This window comes from Polypterus senegalus, chromosome 5, assembly GCF_016835505.1.
Source record: "Polypterus senegalus isolate Bchr_013 chromosome 5, ASM1683550v1, whole genome shotgun sequence".
NCBI classification, from domain to species: Eukaryota; Metazoa; Chordata; class Cladistia; order Polypteriformes; family Polypteridae; genus Polypterus; species Polypterus senegalus.
In genome coordinates, this window is record NC_053158.1 from 81,077,234 (window position 1) to 81,102,229 (window position 24,996).

The 24,996-nt window shown below is 38.9% G+C and overlaps 1 protein-coding gene across 3 annotated transcripts in view; it reads right to left on the reverse strand.

Moving 5' to 3' along the window:
• Nucleotides 1-24,996, reverse strand: part of otulinb (OTU deubiquitinase with linear linkage specificity b) — a 140,948-nt gene that overhangs the window by 33,032 nt on the left and 82,920 nt on the right. For all 3 annotated transcript variants that reach the window (XM_039754880.1, XM_039754883.1, XM_039754881.1), the window contains one exon: nucleotides 6,957-7,100. In XM_039754880.1, coding sequence (XP_039610814.1) covers nucleotides 6,957-7,100 — 144 coding nt within the window. The remainder of the gene's footprint in view (nucleotides 1-6,956; nucleotides 7,101-24,996) is intronic.

Sequence of the window (24,996 nt, forward strand, 5' to 3'; positions counted from 1 at the left end):
ATATGCATTACTGACAATTCATTGAATTTAAATTCACCTACTATAATTTTTTGTGAAGTCTGTATTCTTGTAGAAAATGTATGACAATTTAAAAAAAAACAACAATGCCTGGCAATTATTCTAAAGTACTATAATTTTATTTTCTTTTGTATTTTTATTTTCTATGAACTGCTGTAAATCAGAAGGTAACAGCACAATATGAGAAAATGCGTTTCTCATACTGTATGTGGTGCATTAAGGCCACATACTTACAGAGTTGCCAAGTTAATATAAGCTCATAAGCTCCTAATGCTGACCATGTGTAACAAAGGTTGGACAAGATATGCCATTGGCCTAAACCTTGTACAGACAGCAAGTGCTGAAGCAGAAGACCACATACATAAATGCCACGTATTCACAATGCCAAGGCCTGTGGCTGACTGTTCACCAGCAGACTCAGCTAGGAATTTGCTAGCAACCATGGACACTATATATGTAAAAACCCTGAAAAGAAACTGCAGTACCACTTGCATTCAGAACAATCAAATAAGGCAAAGAATACAAGCTCTTGAACAAAGAAAGAAAGCATGCTGAAGATTCTTCCACATGTCTGGAGAAAGCTGACTGGGAAAGGAACAAAGCATTGCTTACGCTGAACCATAAGTGCACCTTTGATTCTGACAGATAAACCCATCTAATGTATTATGTTATTGGTGTCACTGTAACCCATACTGTATGCATAATATGAAAGGTAATATCCTTGTGAAGGAGAAGTTCTATTTGAATTTCTCATCCTATGTCCAGTAAGAAAGTTCAGAGCAGAATCTATATCTTTCTGTCTCACACAAAACTACACACATATAGAAAACTTTTTGTTGAGCCAATGCAGACTAGCTGTGGTTAAATGAATGGCTCTGTGCAGGTACTAGAAGCTTAATATTCAGCTAAACAACTTATCCATGTTGAAAACAAATAAAGATCAGAATTCATAAGTAATGAGCATAAGCTTTTTGTTTATTATTGCCTTTCCTCTGACCATTTATTATACATATATATTTATTTATACACTTGCATACATCCATTTTCTAATATCCTCATGTTATAAATAAGTTGTATTATTTTGTTTACTACAACATGCTTGTCTGAGATATTTGTGAAAGTCGGTCTATGGACATGTTGAACTATAATAGAGAAAGTGAAAAAGTTAATGTTAATGTAGACTTTTGACTATTTATAAAATTTAAATTCTATAGATCTCTTCATATTTCTGAGGTCCTGTCTGGTGAAACAAAGATCCCTCACTCAACATACAGTACAGGCCAAAAGTTTGGACACACCTCCTCATTCAATGTGTTTTCTTTATTTTCATGACCATTTACATTGGTAGATTCTCACTGAAGGCATCAAAACTATGAATGAACACATTTGGAGTTTTGTACTTAACAAAAAAAGGTGAAATAACTGAAAACATGTTTTATATTCTAGTTTCTTCAAAATAGCCACCCTTTGCTCCGATTACTACTTTGCACACTCTTGGCATTCTCTCGATGAGCTTCATTCAACAGGTAGTCACCTGAAATGGTTTTCACTTCACAGGTGTGCCTTTATCAGGGTTATTTAGTTGAATTTCTTGCTTTATCAATGGGGTTGGGACCAGCAGTTGTGTTGTGCAGAAGTCAGGTTAGTTGGACAATCATTTATTTTTCAACAGGACAATGACCCCAAACACACCTCCAGGCTGTGTAAGGGCTATTTGACCAAGAAGGAGAGTGATGGAGTGCTGTAAATGGTCATGAAAATAAAGAAAACACACTGAATGAGGAGGTGTGTCTAAACTTTTGGCCTGTACTGTACATTTAACTGGAGATCCCTTAGGTGGGTGATGGGTGTCATTAATTAAGAGTTTTAATTAATTACATGCACTGATGAAGGTGAAAACGATAATTAATTGAGTGATCATACACCCCTTCCTACATAGAAGAAGTGAAAGTCATACTGAATTAAAAAAAAATTATCCCCCTGTGGCAGGCTGGCACCTTCCCCAGGGTTTGTTTCCTGCCTTGCGCCCTGTGTTGGCTGGGATTTGATCCAGCAGACTCCCGTGACCCTGTAGTTAGGATATAGCGGATTGGATAATTGATGGATGGAAAAAACCTCCCCATTTATAGTGTCACATTTTACCACTGCAACCTTAACAGTTTTAATGCTGACTTTACTGTTTCCATGCCCATCATTAACGAATGACCAGAATGTATGTGTAGGGGTTAAGGTAAAAATAAGCTATCATTTCAGCCTCTTCAGATCATTAGTGCATGCTGCATAGATCATAGAGTAAATACCAGTATATTTGCATAGGGTACACCTGCTACACTGTAAGTCTTTCTTCCCAATTATAAATAAAAATAAAAGTATGATAAGATACACATACATGCAGATTTTAAGGCTACCTATGGTAAGGAGGAAGTTTAGTAACAAGCGTAATTACTGAGGATTTCACCCTGAATATGACAAAGTTGAAGAGGAAACATGCACCTAAAACAGCCCTTCTATAATACAAGGATTACTATGGCATTCTATCCCTTCAATGGAACCATTGTATTTGATTGCTTTACGTAACATTTCCACTTCAGTTATAACAAGTCCTATCTAGAAATTTGTCACACTTCAGGAAACTGCTTTCTCCTTTTACAACCAGTCTAGTGGTTTGCTGTCAGACACAAGTTAATGTGCACAATTATTGCATACTTTTGATTCTTGAGTGCATTAATTATATTATTTGAAAGTAAAATATTTTCATATCTGAACACTCAATTAGTACAGAATAGTCACCAATTTGTTGCATGAAGTGCCCTATATGCTCTAATAACAAATGTGATCTGCAGAGGGCACCATAGAGAACCAAACCAAAGAGGCAACTTTACAGTCCTGGTTTTACATAAATGGTTTATTATAACAAAATACCATCCAACAGTTTTCTTGTCAAATTCCAAACACAAATTCCAGCCTTTTAGAAGGGCCTACACTCTCGGACAGGCTGAATAATTAATCTAGCCCCTACAGGACACCAGTTTTTATTTTCATATTGGTATCTGCTGCCAACCTCCCAGCTAAGTCAATAAAACCCCCTCCTTTCTTGTTAGGTAAGGAACTAGGAACCATCCCAACAAAAATGCTAGCCCATGCCTGCCGTTCATCACATAGAATGGATCAAGGTTAAAAATTATAAACATTTCTTTATTCTGCTTTCAGTCTACATCTCACAGAATGTGATTTGCTGTGATTAGGGCTGCAACTAACGATTATTTTGGTAGTCGACTAATCGTTCAATTTTTCAATTAGTCACGATTATTTCATGACTGACTATTTTGATGCCTGCGACCTGTGGTTGCACAACCTGTTCTGGGCTCCAGTGCATGTCTTACCTCACCTACTCATGTCTGTCAACCTGTGAATTTCACCCTAATGTCTCTGCATTAACACAATTAAAATTAATTATAATCAAATTAAAATAACAACCAGTGAAACATATGAATTAGAAAATCAGTTGTTTTTATATTAGTGTGACCAACACAATAAAGAATAAATACATTAAACAATACAAACTAAAGTGCACGTAGTCTTTAAATAAAAAAGTGCATTTAATTTAACCAAAAAACACATTGTTAAAACTGGAATGTTTTTTATATTTTAGTAATAAATGAGAAAATGTAGACATAAACTATATAATGTGTGAAGCCTGATGTGCAAAGATCAAATACACACTTTCATAAAAGGTTCAAGGATGATACAATAGCTTCCACGGTGCAGCTGTAGGAATTGCTGACTTATAATCAAAAGTTCCCCGGTTCAATCCTGACTGCCTTGTATATTTACCGTTTTGTGTACTGAGTTGCTCTTATTGTTAATATTATACAATAAACACATACATTTGATTTGCATCTGTAACAGCCACTGCATATTACCTGTAAAAGTTACCGTTTTTTTTTTTTTAACTTTTATTCTCTCAGTCATGATCACGATACATACTACCGCCCCACCGTCCATCCCCCCACCCCGCCACTCAGGGATCTGACTTTTTATCTGAATCTGAAGAATAACTGTAGATGTGAGTGGTGTTTTGAGACAATCGAACTGGAAATTCTCTGATCTGGATGGATAAAAGCTGACACACAAATGCTGGTGAATCTGCCTTATTTGTATGTCATTGTCACTTGATTTTTTTTATTCAGTGTTCCTGCTTACGCTGAATCAGTGTGCGCCTTATGGCCAATGATGCCAAAGCCGCACTGACAAAAAAACGGAGAAACAGGTATATATGATATTTGGAATTATTTATTTTATAACCTTATAGTACATTTCAGAAAGCATTGTGGCACGGATGCAACAGTGACAGCGTTAAACCAACCCCCACCCCGATCGTGCCCAGTCTGCACAGGACTCCAGGACATGCAAAGAAAAGAATGTTCCTCTGCAAGTTGAGCCATGAACGCTCTTCTTTTCTCAGTGGACCCCATACATGTGCTTTGATTACTGCCAGGTCAAGCTTGTTATAGCACAAGCAACCAACCTCCTGCGTGCTCCTGCTGGCACAGAATAAGCTCACACCTTCTGGTGTCAGCGCGCAGCACCGGGGAGAAAAAAAAAAAGAAAGAGAGAAATATATGTGACCTTTTGAAGAAATCATTGTATGACCTGAATAGTACCAATCAGAAAACATCATCACACTAATGCAATATTATTTGAAAATGAACAGATCGGGTATAAATTTGTTACTTATAAAAGTTAGCTTTTTTGACTTTTATTTTCTCAGTCTCGTTCACGCACTCCCTCCCCTCCTGATCTGACCCTAACTAACTAACTAACAGCTCAAGCATAAATTCTCAAGAGACAGCTGCATCACAGCTCCAGGATGCTTGCGTTTCAGATGCTCATGAATCCTGGTGGTTTCCGTGAAAAGAAAGCTCCGCTTTGCATAATCTGCATTCAACTTTTTTTTCTTTTTCGGTGAAGTGCTCCCACACTTTACAAAGTTTCCATCTCAATTTTTTCCATCTCCTTCCCCCTCCTCTGTCCGACTCACCATTGCAACCACATTTATTTTCCTCTACATTATTCTTTTTCTCCTCAGACGTTCTTCTTCATTGGTAGGACTATGTGCAGTCTTGACAAACGATACTGCACCCAGACGTTCATGTAGTGCATTGCAGTTACAAAAACCAATGTGGTTTTTTGTAGTCGACATCGTCGATTACGTCGACTAATCGTTGCGGCCCTAGAAGTAATAATACATTTTTTATGTTTTCATAAGATGCACATATCTTTTTTAAAAAGTATTTTGCCACTTAAAAGTTCACTTAAATTGGTTTGCAATCTTACAGGCTTTGCTGTACTATGATGAGGTGTAATGTGGTGACCACTTAAACCCACTGATGCAGCCCTGTTATAGACTACTAAAATGTGTCAGCTGTCTAATAAAACAACTGGAGGTATTTCCAGGGATACTTTTACATTAGTCATCTCTGATTAACTTATCTTTCTATTTTGAAGTGATATAAGTATTTATACAGGTGCATCTCAATAAATTAGGATATCATCAGTAAAATGAAAAGAAATAAATGCTTAAAATATAATCACTCTGTGTTGTAATGAATCTATATGAGTTCTACTTTTTGAATTGAATTACTAAAATAAATTAACTTTTCAATGATACATTACATATTAATTTGATCTTAAGCCTGAACATGATTAAACTGTTAGTAAATGCTAATGGCACTGTAATCAAAACAGGACTGTCCCAAATTGTTCAGCACTCTTAAAATGTTTCCCTTTGTTCTTGGCACATTATAATGTAAATTATTGCTGTATTTAATTAACATTATTTAAATTGTAAAACAAGATAAAGCTTTAATCATATGCAGCTGAGACTACATACTTGTGCAGATTTGATCAATTCAATTACATAATATATTTCTTTTAAATTCCTTTTGGTAAAGTAGTTAAAAGATTCTAATTAACAGAATTCCAAGTCATATGCTGCTGAAAAGTAACTAAAATAGGTGCACAGTATGGTACATTAACTGAGCAGTTTCACTGTAAAATACAATGTCGCTGGTTCCGTCTCCACCCTCTTGATGTTTAGCAAGACACTTAACCTCCCAGAACTATATAAACTACTGTACTCTACACTACTTTTGTTAAAGTTATTTTTCACTCCCACCCACTTCTGTAGAGTTTAATCCCATACCCACCAACTTCTGTGTTGCTTTCATTTCATGCATCTTTGCTCCCTCAGAGTTTTCAATAATGCTAACCCAACTCATGCAGAGTTTTGAACTTACATCAGAAAGTCTGTAACATTGGTCTGCTTCAGTAGAGTGATCTCAGTGCCCCCTTAGATAGCATGCTAGTTGCAGGACCAAGCAAGTTTGTGTGTTATGTAGCCCATTCTGCTAGACTGCTTATTTACCTCCTTTCTAGAGGAGAAGATTTTTCCAGAGTCTGGGATTTTTCAAGTTCATATTATTTTTATGTGTATGATAAAATTCATTGTTGCTTATCTCCCACAGCAAAATGCTACCACAAAACAATAAATACAACACCAATCATGTTTGTCATGTGATTAAATTTAGAACACAATTTTATGTGGCAAATACATATATAGCATTTTTGTAAACATATCCGTTAATCAGATCTGGATATGGTTATATTAAATAAAAGTCAAAAAGAACCTTAATACCAACATTTCTAGACTGTTACAAAATGGAGAAATACACACATTTTTTTCTTAAAATAAAATAAGCAAACTAAAAGATTTGTAAATCTGCATGCAAAAATAGCTTTATGCATGTGTTAATAATTTGTAATGGTTTCATTTTTCAGACTAAAACGACAGGTTTCGTTTAGGGTACATAACATAAATCTGATTTTAGAATGATGAATGAACTCCAGAATACATATAAAAATGACATTATTTATACCTGTAAAATGTCCTCTCCCTGAAGCCAAATGGGAAGGTCATCACTTCTAATCAGTGTCTGATACAATGTAGCTCTGAGAGCACAATAATTATCTCCTCGCACTCTACGGATTCCCTTGTAACTCTTCGAAATATCTTCATATCCCTGCAGACAAGCAGAATAGCGCATACGTAAAATTAATCATCTAGACAATGTAAACTGTGTCAGAAATAATTAATTTGATTCTTTAATTCAACTTTGAAACACACACATACTTAGCCTTAAATAAAAGGGAAACATAAAATATATTTTTGGAAAGTAACTAAAATAGGTGCACAGTATGGTAAGAAAAGAAATGTATCGTTTAATCCAAATGTCATTGTGGAACTAACAAATCAAAGAATATAAGAATTTTATATATAAATAAAATATCTCATAAACCTCAATCAAAGAAAGAAATCAATTTAAACATTTCAAGTTAAACATTATACTTGAAGTGAAGTCACTTATATTAGTTTTTAAACCTAACAAACTCATGTAAAGGGAATTCTGCAAATTAAGAAACAATACACAGTAAAGTTTTGTATTTAATATGCATTTTCTCTTTTTTTCCAATTAACTGGTTAAGTGAAAATCTACATTTTCAAGTTACAGAACATAATAAGAAACTAGGTTCAATATCTGAAGGGGGGGATGATGGTTAAACTGCTAATCAGGGAGTCTCTCACTACTATACATCAAAAAATGTTTCTTCCATCTAACTAACTCTTCTACTTTAAATAAATAAATAAATCTAGGAAAACTAGCCAAAATCCTCAGATTCGTTTCACATAAAGTTGTGCTGTACATTTTGAAAATATCACGTAATAATAGTGGGGATGTGCACATGTTGGGGGCTCTATAGAATTAAATTAGATTTTAAGATTTATTTTTTTTTCCAGCATCTTTGCTACTTTTTCAATAAGTGTTGTTGTAGTCTAAAAAAGCAATATATTGTTATCTAGTCACGTTTGACCTAGGAAGGACATAAAGAAAAGCAGCATAGTTTTTTAAAAGTAAGGACCGCTAACCGAAGTGGACTATCTTCTGTTAAATCTCAAAGGTGTAATTTTTACACATTTAAAATATACAATGTTTGTGTGAAAAATGACAGACTGTAAATACCTAAATATAAAAATTAAAAGGTTGCTAAAAATTTAATGCCAGGTAAAATGTTCAAACTTTACAAAGAGAAACCATCATTATTTTGTTATCATTTTTTATTGAATCAAAATGTGTGCACAAGAAACCTAAAGGCAACTCAAATAAGAGAATACTGTAACCCAAACACTCAATCCCCCAAATACACCCAATAAGGGACAAAACCCCAAAAAAATAAATAAATAAAACTGGCTTATGAATTAAGGGTTAAAACAAAAAGAAGATAACTAATAGAAAACGAACAACACAGCCTGATCAGGCTAGAAGAATTAAAAGAACAATATCAACCAGGTTGGCAAGCTCTAAGGATTTCCATTGAGATGCATGGAGTAATACGGCTGCTAAAGTGGCAAGACAGGAACAATTCACACTCATGACAAGGGATGTTAGAGTCAAGGGTCCAATAAAAGAAGGTTCTGGTTCACCAGGGTAACAGTCATAGAAAACAAAAACATATACACACACACATATATATATATATATATATATATATATATATATATATATATATATATATATATATATATATATATATATATACACATACATACAAACACACACATTATATATATATATATATATCTATATATCTGTATATCTATATCTATATATATCTATCTATATCTAGATATATATCTATCTATCTATCTATCTATATCTATATCTATATATATATATATATATATATATATATATCAATCAAAATACCAACGCTTCGCAGCGGCGAAGTACTGCCTTAAAAGTTTTATTAAGTAGAAAACTAAACCTTTTTAAACTGAGGGAAAATATACCAATAATTATTTGATAAGGATCTCTTTGTATACCACATTGTGAGTTCGGCCCTCCAGTTGTAATATGACCAAGCTGTGCGCTGAGCTTACTCTTAAGCATGCAAGTACAGTTGGCCATGTGAACAGTAATCTTGTTTCAAATTTCACAGCTTGGATTGCTGCTGTCATAATCGGTTTGAGTTTCATGGTTTGTTTCAATTACGACAGTATTTGTAGTACTTGTGTTGAAGAGACATTCGCCATCTGTCAAGCGTTGTAAGCATACAACCGGTTTCATCGATAACTTCACATCCAGCTTTTGAGAGTTTAAACATTTATAAACATCAAAGTGTCCACTACTGAAATTGTCACCTGTCAATCTAAGATGTTTAACTCTTTTAGGGCTAATTTTTTTTTTATTTCTTATCTCCCAGGGCTGAATATTTTTCCAAAAACTAACATTTTTTAAAAAAGAACACAAAGCAATTGTTTAACATATCAAATCAACAAAAATATTTACTTTTGACAAATGTTACTGTCTTGCATGTTGTATGAGCCGGCATACTCTATGATTTCACATACATTTTACACAGCAAAGTCCTGCAAAGTCTGATCTTGCTCAAAGCAGCCAATTTCAGTCATTGCCACATTGCACTGCTTACAATACGTGTTGCTTTGGTGCCTACTTTTCAATTGTCTGTTACTGCACTTTCTCACATATATTATTAGTGTGTACTGTAGAGGGACAAGTCACCCTTTTGCCATTGTGCCATTCCACTGGCACCAAGTTTTCTGCCCACATGAAAACCGTATTGTCACCTCTTTTCATCTTCTGAAACTTTATGAACTTTATGCATGGCATTATAGCCTGGCTCACCCCATGGGATTTGCTTCTGTTTATTACAGAAGTGAATAAAACTTTGCAGCAGCACGTACCTATCACCATGCTGCATAACCTGTCCAAAGACACCAGGGGACAAAGCACGTTTGGACCAATGCTCCCTGAATTTATATCACCAGTTCTGTCCCATCTCTATTTGTAATACCACAGCACGCTTCATCTCGTCTTTTGTTGTGGGTTTACACTTTGAAAAACGAGAATGCGATGCAAACGCAGCCCACGATTCAAAAAATTTCTCTGCCTACCTGTTTGTCTCGTCTGACGGTAGCTGAAAAGCAGCATCAGGAGAGAGCAGCCTGAAGTACAGCAGCTGGTGATCTGTCGTGTCCAACAGCAAGCCATGCCGTCTTGTGAAGTCCAGTAGCCAGATCGGCTCTCAACGGATCAATGTCTGTGTATTTATCCCACGCAAACATTGCCATAGATGCATCGGCTGCGCGAAGGCGCTCAACTGGCAGCAGATCCACTGCTGCGGCATCGGCTGGTGTTTGATCAGCTGATGCCGGATTCTCACTCTCTTGCTCGATCTCCTGATCACTGTCAATAAAATCCGATTCTGAAAAATCAGAGTCCAGCTCCGCGATAATGCACAAAACATTGTCTGCCAAGTGTTTTCTTTTCTGCACTCGCTTCGCTCCCTCGCCACATGTCGATGCCATCTTGCCATTGTTTACATTTCTCAACTCACGCTAGGATTAGCTGCCGAGTCAATGAGTCAAGCATTCCTCCAAGCACAGAGGGAATGCCTGTGACGTGACAGTGAGATTTGTCGCCATTAACAGCTGATTATCGCCCTCAACCCCTCCTGTCGACAAACGTCAACATCCGCCCTAAAAGAGTTAAGAGGCACTGGCGGTTGTTGAAAGGTGTAAAATATTTGGCCATTTCGGTACACTTGAAAGTGACAACCGAACAATTCAGCGGCAGCCATCAACTCACATGCAGATGCATAGGTGAAGGGCTTAATCATTTCACTCTTATAGTGCTCCTGTGTAGTATAATTATCTCCTGTACCGTCATCAGTCCACCTTTTGATACTGTCCCAGTCATTCAATACATAAGGCACAATGTTTCTCCAGATATCAAGAGTGAGCCTGTTATGGCTGTGCAATATGTAACAAAGAGAATGGAAAAGATAGGTGCCATCTCCGGGCATTGAAACCACTCGGTAAGTGACAGTTCTTTGATCGATGGTGATCACCTCGATAGACATGTTAATGCGGGTACGGTTGGAATGATAAAGGAAATGGGTACTTGAACAATGTAAAGTAAGTCTAAAATACCTACACAATAACTATAATCGTAATAAATGAACAATAAAATAGCGGAGAAGCCGTGGATTAAATAAAAAGGCTGTAGTTATCAGCAGGGAGACGTGAATCCCGTGGCGAAGCAAGGAAGGGAATGTAGAGACTGGAGAGATGGACGGCCTTATACAGGCAGGCAGCCAACAACGTGGGAGGCATTGGGATGAGGGACCCAACGCCGCCTCACAAGGTAATCGAGCTGCAGGCTATGGACGTATATATGTACGTAAGTAGGATTCAGTTAGCGTTGGGAATCCGAGTACCAAATTTCTTGAAGATGGGCCCATAAGTAACAAAGACTGTTAAAAAGTTCAATATGGCGGCCGACAGTGGTGTCATATCAACGAAATAAGTACGGACATCGGTTTCCGTTAAAAGTTCAATATGGCAGCCGAATCATACCACCGAAATAAGTACCAAATTTCAGCCTTCTACCTACACGGGAAGTTGGAGAATTAGTGACGTTGGAAAGTTCAATATGGCAGCTGATAGTGGCATCATACCACTGAAATAAGTATGTACATTGGTTTCGGTTAGCGCAGGGAAGCCGCCTACCAAATTTCGTGAAGATGGGGCCATGAATACGAAAGTTCAATATGGCGGATGTTGTTGATCGTTATGACCGTTACACGTAGAATTTCAAAATGAAACCTGCTTAACTTTTTTAAGTAAGCTGTAAGGAATGGGCCTGCCAAATTTCAGCCTTCTACCTACACGGGAAGTTGAACAATTAGTGACGTTTGGAAAATTCAATATGGCGGCCGACAGTGGCGTCATACCACCGAAATAAGTACACACATCGATTTTGGTTAGCGCAGGGAAGCCACCTACCAAATTTCGTGAAGATGGGGCCATAAATAAGAAAGTTCAACATGCCGGACGTTGTCGACCGCTATGACCGCTACGTGTAGAATTTCGAAATGAAACCTGCTTAACTTTTGTAAGTAAGCTGTAAGGAATAAGCCTGCCAAATTTCAGCCTTCTACCTACACGGGAAGTTGGAGAATTAGTAATGAGTGAGTGAGGGCTTTGCCTTGTATTAGTATATATATATATATATATATATATATATATATATTACACAGTAATCCCTCCTCGATCGCGAGGGTTGCGTTACAGAACCCCCCGCGATAGGTGAAAATTCGCAAAGTAGAAACCATGTTTGTATGGTTATTTTTTATATATTTTAAGCTCTTAGAAACTCTCCCACACTGTTTAGAAATATTCTCCGCACAGTTATACAGTAAACCCTCGTTTATAGCGGTTGATCCGCTCCAGACAGATAAATGAATTTCCAAGAAGTAGGATTCTTTATTTATACATCTAATATTTTCGCAGTTAGAGCATTGAAAACCTGTTTATGACCTCCTAAATAGGTTTTTTTTAACATTTTTATAGCCCTCTAGACATGAAATAACACCCTTTAGTCACATGTTTAAACTTTGCTCCATGACAAGACAGAGATGACAGTTCTTTCTCACAATTAAAAGAATGCAAACATATCTTCCACTTCAAGGTGCGCATCAGGAGCGGAGAATGTCAGAGAGAGAGAGTAAAGTAAACAATCAAAAACCAATAGGGCTGTTGTGCTTTTAAGTATGCAAGCACCACGATAAAGCGGCGCAATGAAGGGATCAATGTGAAGGTAGCCTTTCAGCATTTTTTTACAGGCGCGTCCGGATCTTCTAAGCAAACAGCCACTGTGCAAACAGCCCCTCTGCTCACACCCTCTCCGTCAGGAGCAGATAATGGGGCCAATCATACGCCTCCCTGATGGTATTGCATGATGGATAAGTATCTACCTTTATTTCTCAGAGAGAGTGAGAGACAGTGAAAAGCAAACAATGAAAAATCAATATGGGCTGTTAGAGCTTTTAAGTGTGCAAAGTAACACACGGGAAGCATATCGTACATCATTGAGGAGTTTTATTTAATATGTAATACACGCTCTGATTGGGTAGCTTCTCAGCCATCCGCCAATAGCGTCCCTTGTATGAAATCAACTGGGCAAACAAACTGAGGAAGCATGTAACATACATTGAAAGACCCACTGTCCGCAGAAATCTGCGAACCAGCGAAAAATCTGTGATATATATTTAGATATGCTTACATTTAAAATCCACGATAGAGTGAAGCCGCGAAAGTCGAAGCACGATATAGCGAGGGATCACTGTATATATATATATATATATATATATATACACACACAGTGGAACCTCGAGATACGAGTTTAATTCATTCCAGCACTGAGCTTGTATAGCGAATTTCTCGTATCTAGAACAAACTTCCCCATTGAAAATAATGGAAATCCAGTTAATCCGTTCCACACCCCCAAAAATATCAACATTAAAATCAACTTTCCTAACAAATAACACTGATAAATAATATATACAAGTGGAACCTCAGTTTGCAAGTAACTTGGTTTACGAGTGTTTTGCAAGACGAGCTAAATTTTTTTTATTAATTTTGACTTGATAAAACAAGCGATGTCTTGTAATACAAGTAGTATGGATACACTTTGTCTGCTGAGCGTCATGTAAGCATAACTGAGCTGATGGTTCTTCTCTCTCGTGCGCATCTCTCTCTCCTTAACTCTCTCACTCGCTCGCGCATATGTCTCTCTCTCTCTCTCGGTACCGATGTATTTATGCAAATATAAGAGAGTGGATGTGGGACGAGAACAAAGGGGTGGAGCCTTCCTCATTCACTCGCCAGTCTCTGTTCAAGTTAGTCTACGTCTCACCACGTGTTGGAGTGCACATTGCCTCAGCTTAGCTAGCGATACCTGTTTGTTCAACAGACATTATCATCTACAGATTGTTATGGAGTAACTTTTGACATTTTTGAGAGAGAGATCAGAGCTCCATGCGTTTTAGAGGGTAGCTGCTGATTGCCAGAGATATCACAGCCATGTGCTTTTCTCCCCACACGGGGAACGCTCTCCTGTCAGAACTGAACACGATATATGAGGGGCCAAACAGGCCATAAATCATATATTTCTGTGTGTAATCTATTGGTTTACGTGTGAACACTATTGGTTTATGAATATTTACTATCGGTTTGCGTGCATACTTAATTGGTTTGCGTGCGTAAAATACTGGTTTCATTCATATGAACTATATTGGTTCGTTTCAGTATATTATCAGTTTGTGCGTGAACTATATCCGTTTGTAAGTGCATACCACTGCTTTGCATATGAACTATATTGATTTGCATGTGTATATCACTGGATCCAGTAAGATTTGTTATTGGTTTGTGAGAGAACTGCATTGGTTTACGCTTGCATGTTATCGTTTTGCATATGGACTATATTGGCTTGTGTTCTGCGTTGGTCTAACAATGGATTTGCATATGCACTATATTGGTTTCATGCACGTCTTATACTGGGTTCATGTGGGTAAACCTGTCGATTTTGCACTTGAGCTCTATTGGTTGTATGTGTGCACTATGTCGGTTTAGCGTATGAAACATATTGGTTATGCGTACGCACCCTATCGCAACTCTGTGTATGAGCTATATCAGTTCTGCGTGTGAACTATATTGGTTGTTCACGTAATCTTCAGAGGAAATGGGCGGGGCAAGAAACAGGAACTCAAGGGCCAGCAGAGTAATGGAGTGTAAAGACAAGTGGCTAGGAGACACATCTGCGTTTAAACGGCACTATATATTGCTTTCCGCACAATATGTTTGCGAAAGGACTTGGTGGTAATTATTACTGTTTAACAGAATCTACCCTTGAGTCTGTATTGAACACAAGGCTGAAGTTAGGTACGTATTCGGCATCTTCTTATTTGCTTCCAGGATCATGTTTGCTCACACCCAGGCACAGTACTTTTTCACACAACTTTTGAAACCAGTTATTAATTCTGAAGGCAAAATAATCTACATTTACTAACGCCTTTATTCAACATACAACATTTAGATACTACTGATTAGAGTTAGTCTCGTCTGATGCGAGAGATTGACGTCTGAAGTGGAGCTCCGCTAGCAGCGGTGTTATTTTTCATATTATTTGCTTATTATCCTGAGATATCCTGTATTTATTCAACCCGAGAGGGACTGTTACAGTATACTGTATGTATATAAACATGGCCAACAAGAAGGGGGGTCCTTAGAATCGAAACCTAAAGCTATACCCAAGCTAAGATCAGTAAGCCCTAGTTCAAGATACGGCCTTTCAGAAACAGACCTGGATCAGATGGGCGAAAGTACAGACTCCTAAGGACCATGGTCCACTACATCATCGCCGGCTGAGAGCGAAAAGGGGAGCGAAGGTACGATCGTGAGTGCAGATCTCGATAGCTCACCGATCAGAGAAGATCACCTGAAACTGGAAAAGGCCTTAAAGTCCGCGGCTTCAATTACTCCACGCAAGTCGGGAGCAGCGGGGACACCGGCTACAGTAGAGTCTGCTGCTTCATCTACTGTACAAGAAAGGACAATTGAAATGTCTAAACTGCAGGTGATGCTCGCCGAGCTCATGCAAGATATAAAAAAAAGCGAGAAGGCTAATGAGAAAGCAAGGGTAAAGGCAAATGAAAAAATGAGACAGGAGGTGAGACAGGAGTTGAAACAGGCAAATGAATGGCTGCGACAGGAATTCCAACAGGCAAACGAAACGCAGTGGCTGGAATTGCAACAGGCAAATGAAAGGCTGCAACAAGAGATACAACTTGAGCTGCGACAGGTGCTGGGTGAAATTGAAGAGCGCATTCAGGAAAACTCGGTTAAACTGAGGACATTTACTGATCAATTGGAGGATCTCAAGGAGACATTCACGACTTCGGATTGAAATAGCCGAAAATTTAGCTGCCAGTGCTGAGGAAAAAGCAGTAAATGTCAGCTCCAAATGCAAAAAACTCAGAGACAGACTGGCTGCTTTGGAAGATGGAAGCAGAAGGTATAATGTCAGAATTGAAGGTCTGCCTGAGAATCGAGAAAGTTCAAACCCTGTGAAATTCGCAGCTGAACTTTTTTCTAAAATAATCGGGGACGACTTTAAAGCAGAATCTGAGATAGCAGCGGCTTACAGCCTACGCCGATCAAACACCGTTAGACCCAGACCCAGATCTTTTATAATTCGTTTTGAAAGATTATCATTTAAGCTAGAGGTGATGGCACTCCTCAGAAACAAGGAAGATATATAAGAAAATAACCACATTCGTATCTTCCCTGATTTCCCTACAGCAACAGCTACCTAAACGCGCAGCCTTCTACAACATTAAACAGCGGTTACGGCAAGCCAGTGTCAAATACACCCTTTTGTATACGGCAAAACTGAAAGTGGAATGGCAGGGTCAATTCTATGTCTTCGCTAGCAAGAAAGAAGCAGAAAAGGAATTAAGAAAGCTGATCCCAGGACTATTCTGATACATAATAGTGAGTCATGGCGGTTAATGATAAAGCAAGGATTAATAATCTACTGTCTGATCTATTTGTTTAAAATATGGGTTTTTATCAGCATATATTCTCATTATTACTTAGTATTACTAGGGCGCTATCTGTTTATGTTTTATTGTGCTTAATTACTTTTTTCTTTTTTCCTTTTTTTAGCTAATTATTTCATCTCTACCCTAAATGAAACTGTTCAATATCATACCCTTGGTTTATTGTTATTGCTATTACTGCATTAAGACTTGTTATGCTTATTCTGGACACATTTTTAACGCCATCCCCCAGGTTTATTATCTGGGTGTATCATCTTAATGCACTAAAATTGCTGAAGACAACAGTGATCACTCGCTATACAACGCTTCGACTTTCGCGGCTTCACTCTATCGTGATTTTTTTTAACACACGCTTACGTCACTACGCATGCGCTTTCTGAGAACTTTTATCTAAGCCCCACGATGGCTCCTAAACGTGCTGCTTTTTCAAAGCCTACTGACAATAAAACTAAGTGCCGGAGGAAGATGCTTACTAACCAGGAGAAGGTGAAACTCTTGGATATGATCAAAGATGGCAATACCTTACAAAAGCCTCCTCACGCATATGAAAAGACAGCGCCAGCAACTGCCTATCAAGATGTTCTTCAGCCGCGCACCCAGATACCCCACTGCCTACTCTTAGTACTCCTTCAGTGGAAGAAGACAACGATGCACCTGCTGAAGATACTGCGCCACCTGAAGACTCTCCTACTGAAGTTGTGCCTTCATAGGTTAGTGGTTGTCTGCAAGAACTGTGTGTGTGTGTAATTAAATGTACAGTACAATAATCTACTATATAAAGCGGTCGGGATTGTCCTTCTGTCCCGTGAGTGCAAAGCGTAGTGGTATTCCGCTTATCACAGACTTACTACTTGCGGCTTGCGGTACGAAGCAACGCGATGTGAGCAGAGTTCTGGTGCTCCGATCGTTCCCTTGCTTTTGTGCGCGATGCGCTGGAAAAATAGACAAAATTATGTCTCTGGAAATAATTAATGCTGATGGGAGTACTAATGCCTCACCGCGTAGTAAATATCAGGGGATATGGTGCTTGTTTATTCTCATCTATAGCTTATTTAATGCATGAAACTCAATCTTTAGCGGTACAGATTCGGGCTGACATTGTACGACTTTGGACAGGCACTCGAGGGGATAAAAAAACTTAGGTTTTCAGGAGATGTTATGAATGGGCACTTTAATGTTCTCATTCCCTACACTTACATGCCTGATGTACACATGGAGCGCACACAAATTGAGGATAAAAGTTGGTCGCCTTAAAAGGCGGGTGAGCCTAGTAATAATATATTTGTAACGTCTAATATGTCTTATTTTCTCTTATTGTGTCTAATATATTGGGTAATACGAGTGTAATGGTGACTAAAGTGTGTTATTTCATGTCTAGAGGGCTCTAATAATGTTAAAAAACGTATTTAGAAGGTCGTAAACAGGTTTTCTATACTCTAACTGCAACAATATTCGATTTATAAATAAAGAATCCTACTTCGTGAAAAATCATTAATCACGGTAGAGTCTGGAACGGATTAACCGTGATAAACGAGGGTTCACTGTATATATACATTTTAAGTGCAAAATTCTTTTTTTTTTTTAGACTATATTGGTAATAGATATCTCTATCTTTTAACCCTAAAGCGCCGCTGCATGGGGGCTTGTTTTGCTTTGGACGTGCTCTGTCTCTGGGTATGTCAGAGGACTGGGACTGTGTGAAGTGGGTTTTAGCCTCACTTGGGGAGGCAAAAAGGAAGGGTGGTGGGTTAAGGGGAGAGAAAGAGAGCAGGCTTGATCTATACCTAATCTATCCTCTTAATCTTTATAATTATAACTACCAACGTAATAATAAGCTGCATGGCAACAACTCTAGGGGAAATAGGAAATTAAGACCTAAGCTGTCTCACTTCCAGTTAAGACTATAAAATAACATCAAAAACTCAGAATCAGTGTCTCCATGATGGGACAGTTAACTTCGTAAGCTGGAATGTTAAAGGCCTGAATCACGAATTAAAGAGAAAGAAAGTACTTTCTCACCTAACAGGTCTAAATGCTAAAATAGTATTTTTACAGGAAACCCACTTACTAAGCAAGGATCAGTTCCGCTGCAAAAGACTGGACTGGCCAAATGTTCCACTCTAGTTTTACGAAGAAAACTAGAGGTGTGGGAATTCTCATACATAGAACAGTACCATTTGTAGCATCAGATGTAGTATTGGATCCTGAAGGGAGATATGTAATGGTCATGGGAGACTTATCTAACTGTAAAATGATTTTGATAAATGTTTATGCACCTAATGTTGATGATAAGGAATTTATACAAAATTTATTTGCATCCATTCCCAATCTGAACACTCATAAAGTTATAATGGCTGGGGACTTTAATTGTGTTCTAAATCCACTTTTAGATAGGACTTCCTCCACAGGGGACAGCATCTAACACCGCAAAGATAATTACAAAGTTTATAACTGATCACAACTTATCAGATCCCTGGAGGTTTTTAAACCCAAATTCAAGAACATATTCTTTCTACTCACCAGTACATCATTGCTACTCAAGGATTGATTACTTCTTTATAGACAATAACTTCTTGCCTAAGATTAAATCTTGCAAATACGATGCTATTGTTATTTCTGACCATGCACCTATGATCTTGGAGCTAAAATTACTAAGCCCCATACACTCACCCGCAGATGGCCTCAACCCCTTCTATTAGCTGACGAGAATTGTACTGAATTTATATCCAAACAAATCAAATTCTTTCTAGAGACAAATACATCCCCCAAGATCTCTGCAGGAATACTCTGGGAAACACTCAAGGCCTTCCTAAGAGGACAGATTATCTCATATCTTTCCCACAGAAATAAATCCAAGCCAAGAAAGTAGCAGAGATAAAAGCGAAATTACTAAAATAGATGAAGAACATGCCAGACTACCAAGCGAGACTCTACATAGGAGAGGCAGGCTCTACATTCAGAATTAAACCTCTTGACAACTAAAGAAACTGAACAACTAATTTACAAATCCAGACATCATTACTATGAACATGGAGAAAGCTAATAAGCTTTAGCTCAACAAATTCACAAGCAAGAAGTGCATAGCGCAATCTCGTAATCACTAACACGAACGGAGATAAAATCATCGAACACAAAAATATAATGCACACTTTCAGAGACTACTATAAATCCCTATATACTACTGAGTTTAAAGAAGACAATACACAATCTAATGCATTTCTGGATACATTACAGATACCACAAATAGACTTTTAGTGTGGAGGAACTTGATAAACCTCTGGCATTATCAGAATTACTAGATGCTATAAAGTCACTCCAAGGTGGAAAGCAGCAGGCCCTGATGGCTACCCTGCAGAATTTTACAAGAAATTCTCCGCTCAGCTAGCTCCTCTCCTATTAGCAACATTTACAGAAGCCAGAGATAACCAATCTCTTCCACAAACCTTTCGCCAAGCACTAATCACTGTTTTCCAAAACAAAACAAGGACTTATTACAATGTGCATCATACAGACCAATTTCACTTCTGAATAACGACGTTAAAATACTCTCTAAAATCATAGCTAGAAGGATGGAGAAAGTGCTCCCTCGTAATATCACAAGACCAAACTGGATTTATTAGGGGCCGACACTTATCTTCAAATCTTCGACGCCTGTTTAATGTAATATACTCACCAACTAAATCAAACACCCCAGAAATATTATTATCATTGGATGCAGAAAAAGCATTCAACATGATTGAATGGAAATACCTTTTTACTACATTGGAGAAGTTTGGCCCGAACATTTGTGCATGGATTAAATTACTGTATACTAACCCAGAAGCTTCAGTTTGCATCAACAACATTTGCTCAGACTACTTTAAACTAGAGCGTGGCACTAGACAAGGATGCCCTTGTCACCGCTGCTGTTTGCATTGCCATTGAACCACTGGCAATACACTGTCGAAATACTGATCAGATAAAGGGCATTAGCAGAGAAGGACTGGAACAGAAAATTTCATTATATGCAGATGATATGGTACTGTATATATCGGACCCAGAAAATTCTGTGCCTGCAGTCTTAGCAGCACTCACAGAATTTCAAAAGATCTCTGGTCTCAGAATTAATCTGAATAAAAGTGTACTCTTTCCAGTGAATTCTCAAGCATATAATATTAGATTAGATACCCTACCTTTTATCATTGCAGAACAGTTTAAATACCTAGGGGTAAACATCACAAGTAAACATAAAGCTCTTTATCAACAAAATTTGCGTCTGCATGGAAAAAATTAAACAAGACTTGCATAGATGGTCAACCCTTCATCTCACACTAGCTGGAAGAATTAACACTGTTAAGATGAATATTCTTCCTAAGCTCCTTTTTATTTCAAAACATCCAATATACATTAATAAATCATTCTTTAAGCAATTAGATTCAACAATAACCTCATTTATTTGGAATTCAAAACATCCACGCATCAAAAGAGCGACCCTACAAAGACAAAAGGCAGAAGACGGCATGGCTCTACCTAACTTCTAGTTTTATTACTGGGCAGCAGATATACAGGCGATAAGAACCTGGACACAAATAGAATACACAGGCTTGGTCCGCAATAGAAGTAAAATCCTGCAGTACTTCTCGTATTCCTTGCTTTGTGCTCCAATAAACACACGTCATCGGCAATATACAAATACAGTAATCCCTCGCTATATCGCGCTTCGACTTTCGCGGCTTCACTCTATCGCAGATTTTAAATGTAAGCATATCTAAATATATATCACGGATTTTTCGCTGGTTCGTGGATTTCTGCGGACAATGGGTCTTTTAATTTATGGTACATGCTTCCTCAGTTTGTTTTCCCAGTTCATTTCATACAAGGGATGCTATTGGTGGATGGCTTAGAAGCTACCCAATCAGAGCATGTATTACATATTAACTAAAACTCCTCAATGATATAAGATATGCTTCCCATGCGGTGCTTGATTGTTTGCTTTTCTCTCTCCCTCACCCTCTCTGACATTCTCTGTGCCTGACGGAGGGGGTGTGAGCAGAGGGGCTGTTTGCACAGAGGCTGTTTGCTTAGAAGATACGGACGCTCCTCTAAAAAATGCCGCTTTGTCGGTGCTTCAGCATACTTAAAAGCCCAAAAGCACGTATTGATAAATCAGCAAGAAAAGCAACATTTTAACAATGCACAGAACGAACCAACACACAATCGTCCGTGACTGAAACTGGCGGACCACAATCGGAAGAATGATCAATTGTCCAGGGCGGAGGTCATGGTGATGTGCTTTCGCAGTGACAGCATCCATAAGTCCCCTGTAATGCTCTACACGCAAATCTTGTTGATGTGAGCGAATGTAATGTACACGCGCGCCTTCTGTTCTAAAATATGCGTCAACGATGTATTGCTGGAACAGTTTGCCACTGGAATACAAGACACTAAATGAAGATCTCATGGCAAGCCTGAAAGCATAAAATTGGAGCTGTGTGACTCACGTTCTTTTCGCGCTTCGCTTTTCCTCAACATGGGTCAACATGTCAACCTGGATCTCCGTAAGGGAATAGCAGTGGATAAACTATGGGGTCACAGTTCATATTGAGAACAGAGATACGCTTGCAAGCATCTCCCCTTGGATATATGCAAATGTCGCGTTGTGCAAGAAGTTCTCCGTCTTCACCTACAAAGATAGCTGCAACATCAGTTTGACAGGACGGGGTGTTATACCTTCTCATATCCAGACCTGGATTTTAAATGAACACCATTCGTACAGCAGTAACAGGGTTACCTTGAGTGATAATGTCATGCATTTGCATGTAAGATTTTGCGAAGGTATTAACCTGTCGTATCATGTTGTCTAGTTGAAGCAACAAAATATCATTGCAAGCGCAATTACATTGATTTTGCAAATGGTGACTGGTAGCCTCAGCAGAATCGAAGATATATAGCTGACCGTATTGTGGTGACGTGTCACGATTGTTATATAAAGGAGAGACCTGGTGATAAATTTGACCGTGGATTCTGAAAGCATACGGTCCTTGTCCAGATGGTTGAGCGATGTGTGCACTCATTGAGGCGAAAGCTAAAGCAGAGTTGTGTTCCCTGATATGATCACAGTAATTCTGGGACAGCGGGTTCTTGCCAGTTAAGAGGTCTTCTAATAAAAGAGGGGGTTTGGATAGCGGTGGCAAAGACACCTCGCCGGCATGACAACACTTAGTGTAATGTCCGGATTTGTTGACCTCTGCTGGCCAATGAAGAGCATTGCAAGAAGCACATAGTGCGGTAGGAAGGCCAATGTTATGTTCTTGGACATGAATGGCAGTATCTTCTTGAAAAGCTGCAGAAAAGTAAATGCGATGTTTGTGCATGAACGATTTAGTGCTGTGTTGACACTGAAGGGAATTGGAATGAGTTTTGTCGAAGCATTGCTGGCAATGTTCACATTGCATAATTCGTTCAGTGGAGTGTGTTTTTAATTGCATGTTGCGAAATCTCTGCACTCGGAACGTTTTTGAACAAATCGTGCATTCAAAGATCTGTTTGGAATGCGTTTGCTCAGTGGAGTGGGCGTTTAAATGTGCTTTAAGATATTTCTGGCGTGTGAAGGTTTTGGAGCAGTGTTGACACTGAAAAGAATTCATCAGGGAATGTGTTTTGAGATGGTTAGTAAGGTATCTGCGTGCGTGAAAGTGTTTGTCGCAAATTTTGCATACAAATCTTTGTGTTGAATGGATCTGCATATGGTTGTGGAGATCCATCTCACCCGTGAAGTCCTCGGTACAAAATGTGCAATTGAAGGTGAGAGTGGAATGAGTTCGTAAGTGTTTTTTGAGAGCGCGAGTTGTCTCGAAGCATTGTTGGCAATGTTCACATTGCATCATTCGGTTAGTGTTGTGTTTTTTCAAATGTGCGTTCAGATATCTGTGCACTCTGAAGCTTTTGGAACAAAAGGTGCATTGAAAGTCCTGTGTGGAATGCGTGTGTTTAGGAGAGAGTGTCTTTAAATTTTTTCAGGAAGAGGAGAGTGGGCAGGTGACGTCACATTAGTGTGGCGAGCAAGTGGGTGTGCACCCTGTGTGCACATACCGACAGAGTCAAAAGATGTCACCAGAAGGTTATCACGTGGGTATTTGAGAGGCATGAGAACCCCGTAATGCCCATGATCCAAAGGACCACTAAAGAGCAGGGATATGAAGAGACAATGGGCCGGATTGTAAACTCGAGGAGAGGCATGATGACATTCTTGGAAGTAAATGCTGATAGTAGCTGGAAGGATTTGGGACATTGCCACAATTTCTGCCTCGCCACCATAGACTCCGGACGTATTCATGTAATCAGCATATTGTTGAGCAGACTGTATAACAATGCCTCTGTCACTAAGAACAACAGACACCACGTCACCGAAGTTATCCCAATGTTGGCAAAACAAAGCTAACAGCCATGTTACGAAGTTTGAGAGCAACAGTTTCGTCAATGACATTTCTCCAAAAAAACCTGACTGACAGAAACAAACAGTTACCTGAAGCAGGAAATTCTAGAACATTGAAAGAAGTGTTGGTTCTATGAAATACATTTGAAGCGGTAGCCATGGAGGGCAAAAGAATAGTCAACGTGGCTCACAGCTGGGTTTGGACCGCAGCACAGACCAAAGGGAGTGAGTATGTGTTTGATGAGCTGTTTGATTTGGCGGGCAGTGGTCTGAGTTGCGTTCCTGAGCACGTGGTAAAGGAGGGATAGAGTTTCTGGGCGGGGCTTCGTTGTTCCTTTTGCATGGTTTTTCATGGTGGACGCGGTCAGGTGTTGAAACCGAAAAAAATAATGAAAAGTCAACGTGGCATAGATGTGCATGTGGACTCCTAGCACAGACGAAAGGGGCTAACTGGGTGGTCCGTGAGTTTTTGCGTCCGGGCACATGGGCAGGCAATGTAAATGCCTAGAGAGCGAGGGTAGACGCGGACTGGTAAAAAAAGGAGTGTTGGTGGGCAGGGAAACGTCTTCCGTATTTCTGCAGGAGCATCTAAGAAGACGCATGATTGTCGCGGATGTGAATTGCTGTATGTAGCGTGTAAAACAGTTCGCTATGGTGCACGCGATCGTGCATCGTAACCGAAAACTCGGTTTTTAAAGACTGCTTACTTCATTGTGTTTTAACCTCAGTTTTAAAGGATCGTTTTAAAGATCCCATGGGATACTTCTCGCAAACTGTTTTACACGCTGCATATGGAGATTTACCTCCGTGAGAAACATGCCTCTATGAACAGTCAACGTGCAGGTGCATTTGGCCTCTACGACAGACGAATATAAATGACGCTGTTTCTTCTGTGTCGTCGCATCCGGGTTGGTGGGCGTGGCTCTGCGAGTTGTTGTCGCTCGCATCCAATGGTCTTGGAGTTGGTGGGCGTGGCTCCTTCCTGCGTGCGCCATAGGTGTCTTACTTGTCGGTGGCTCAGT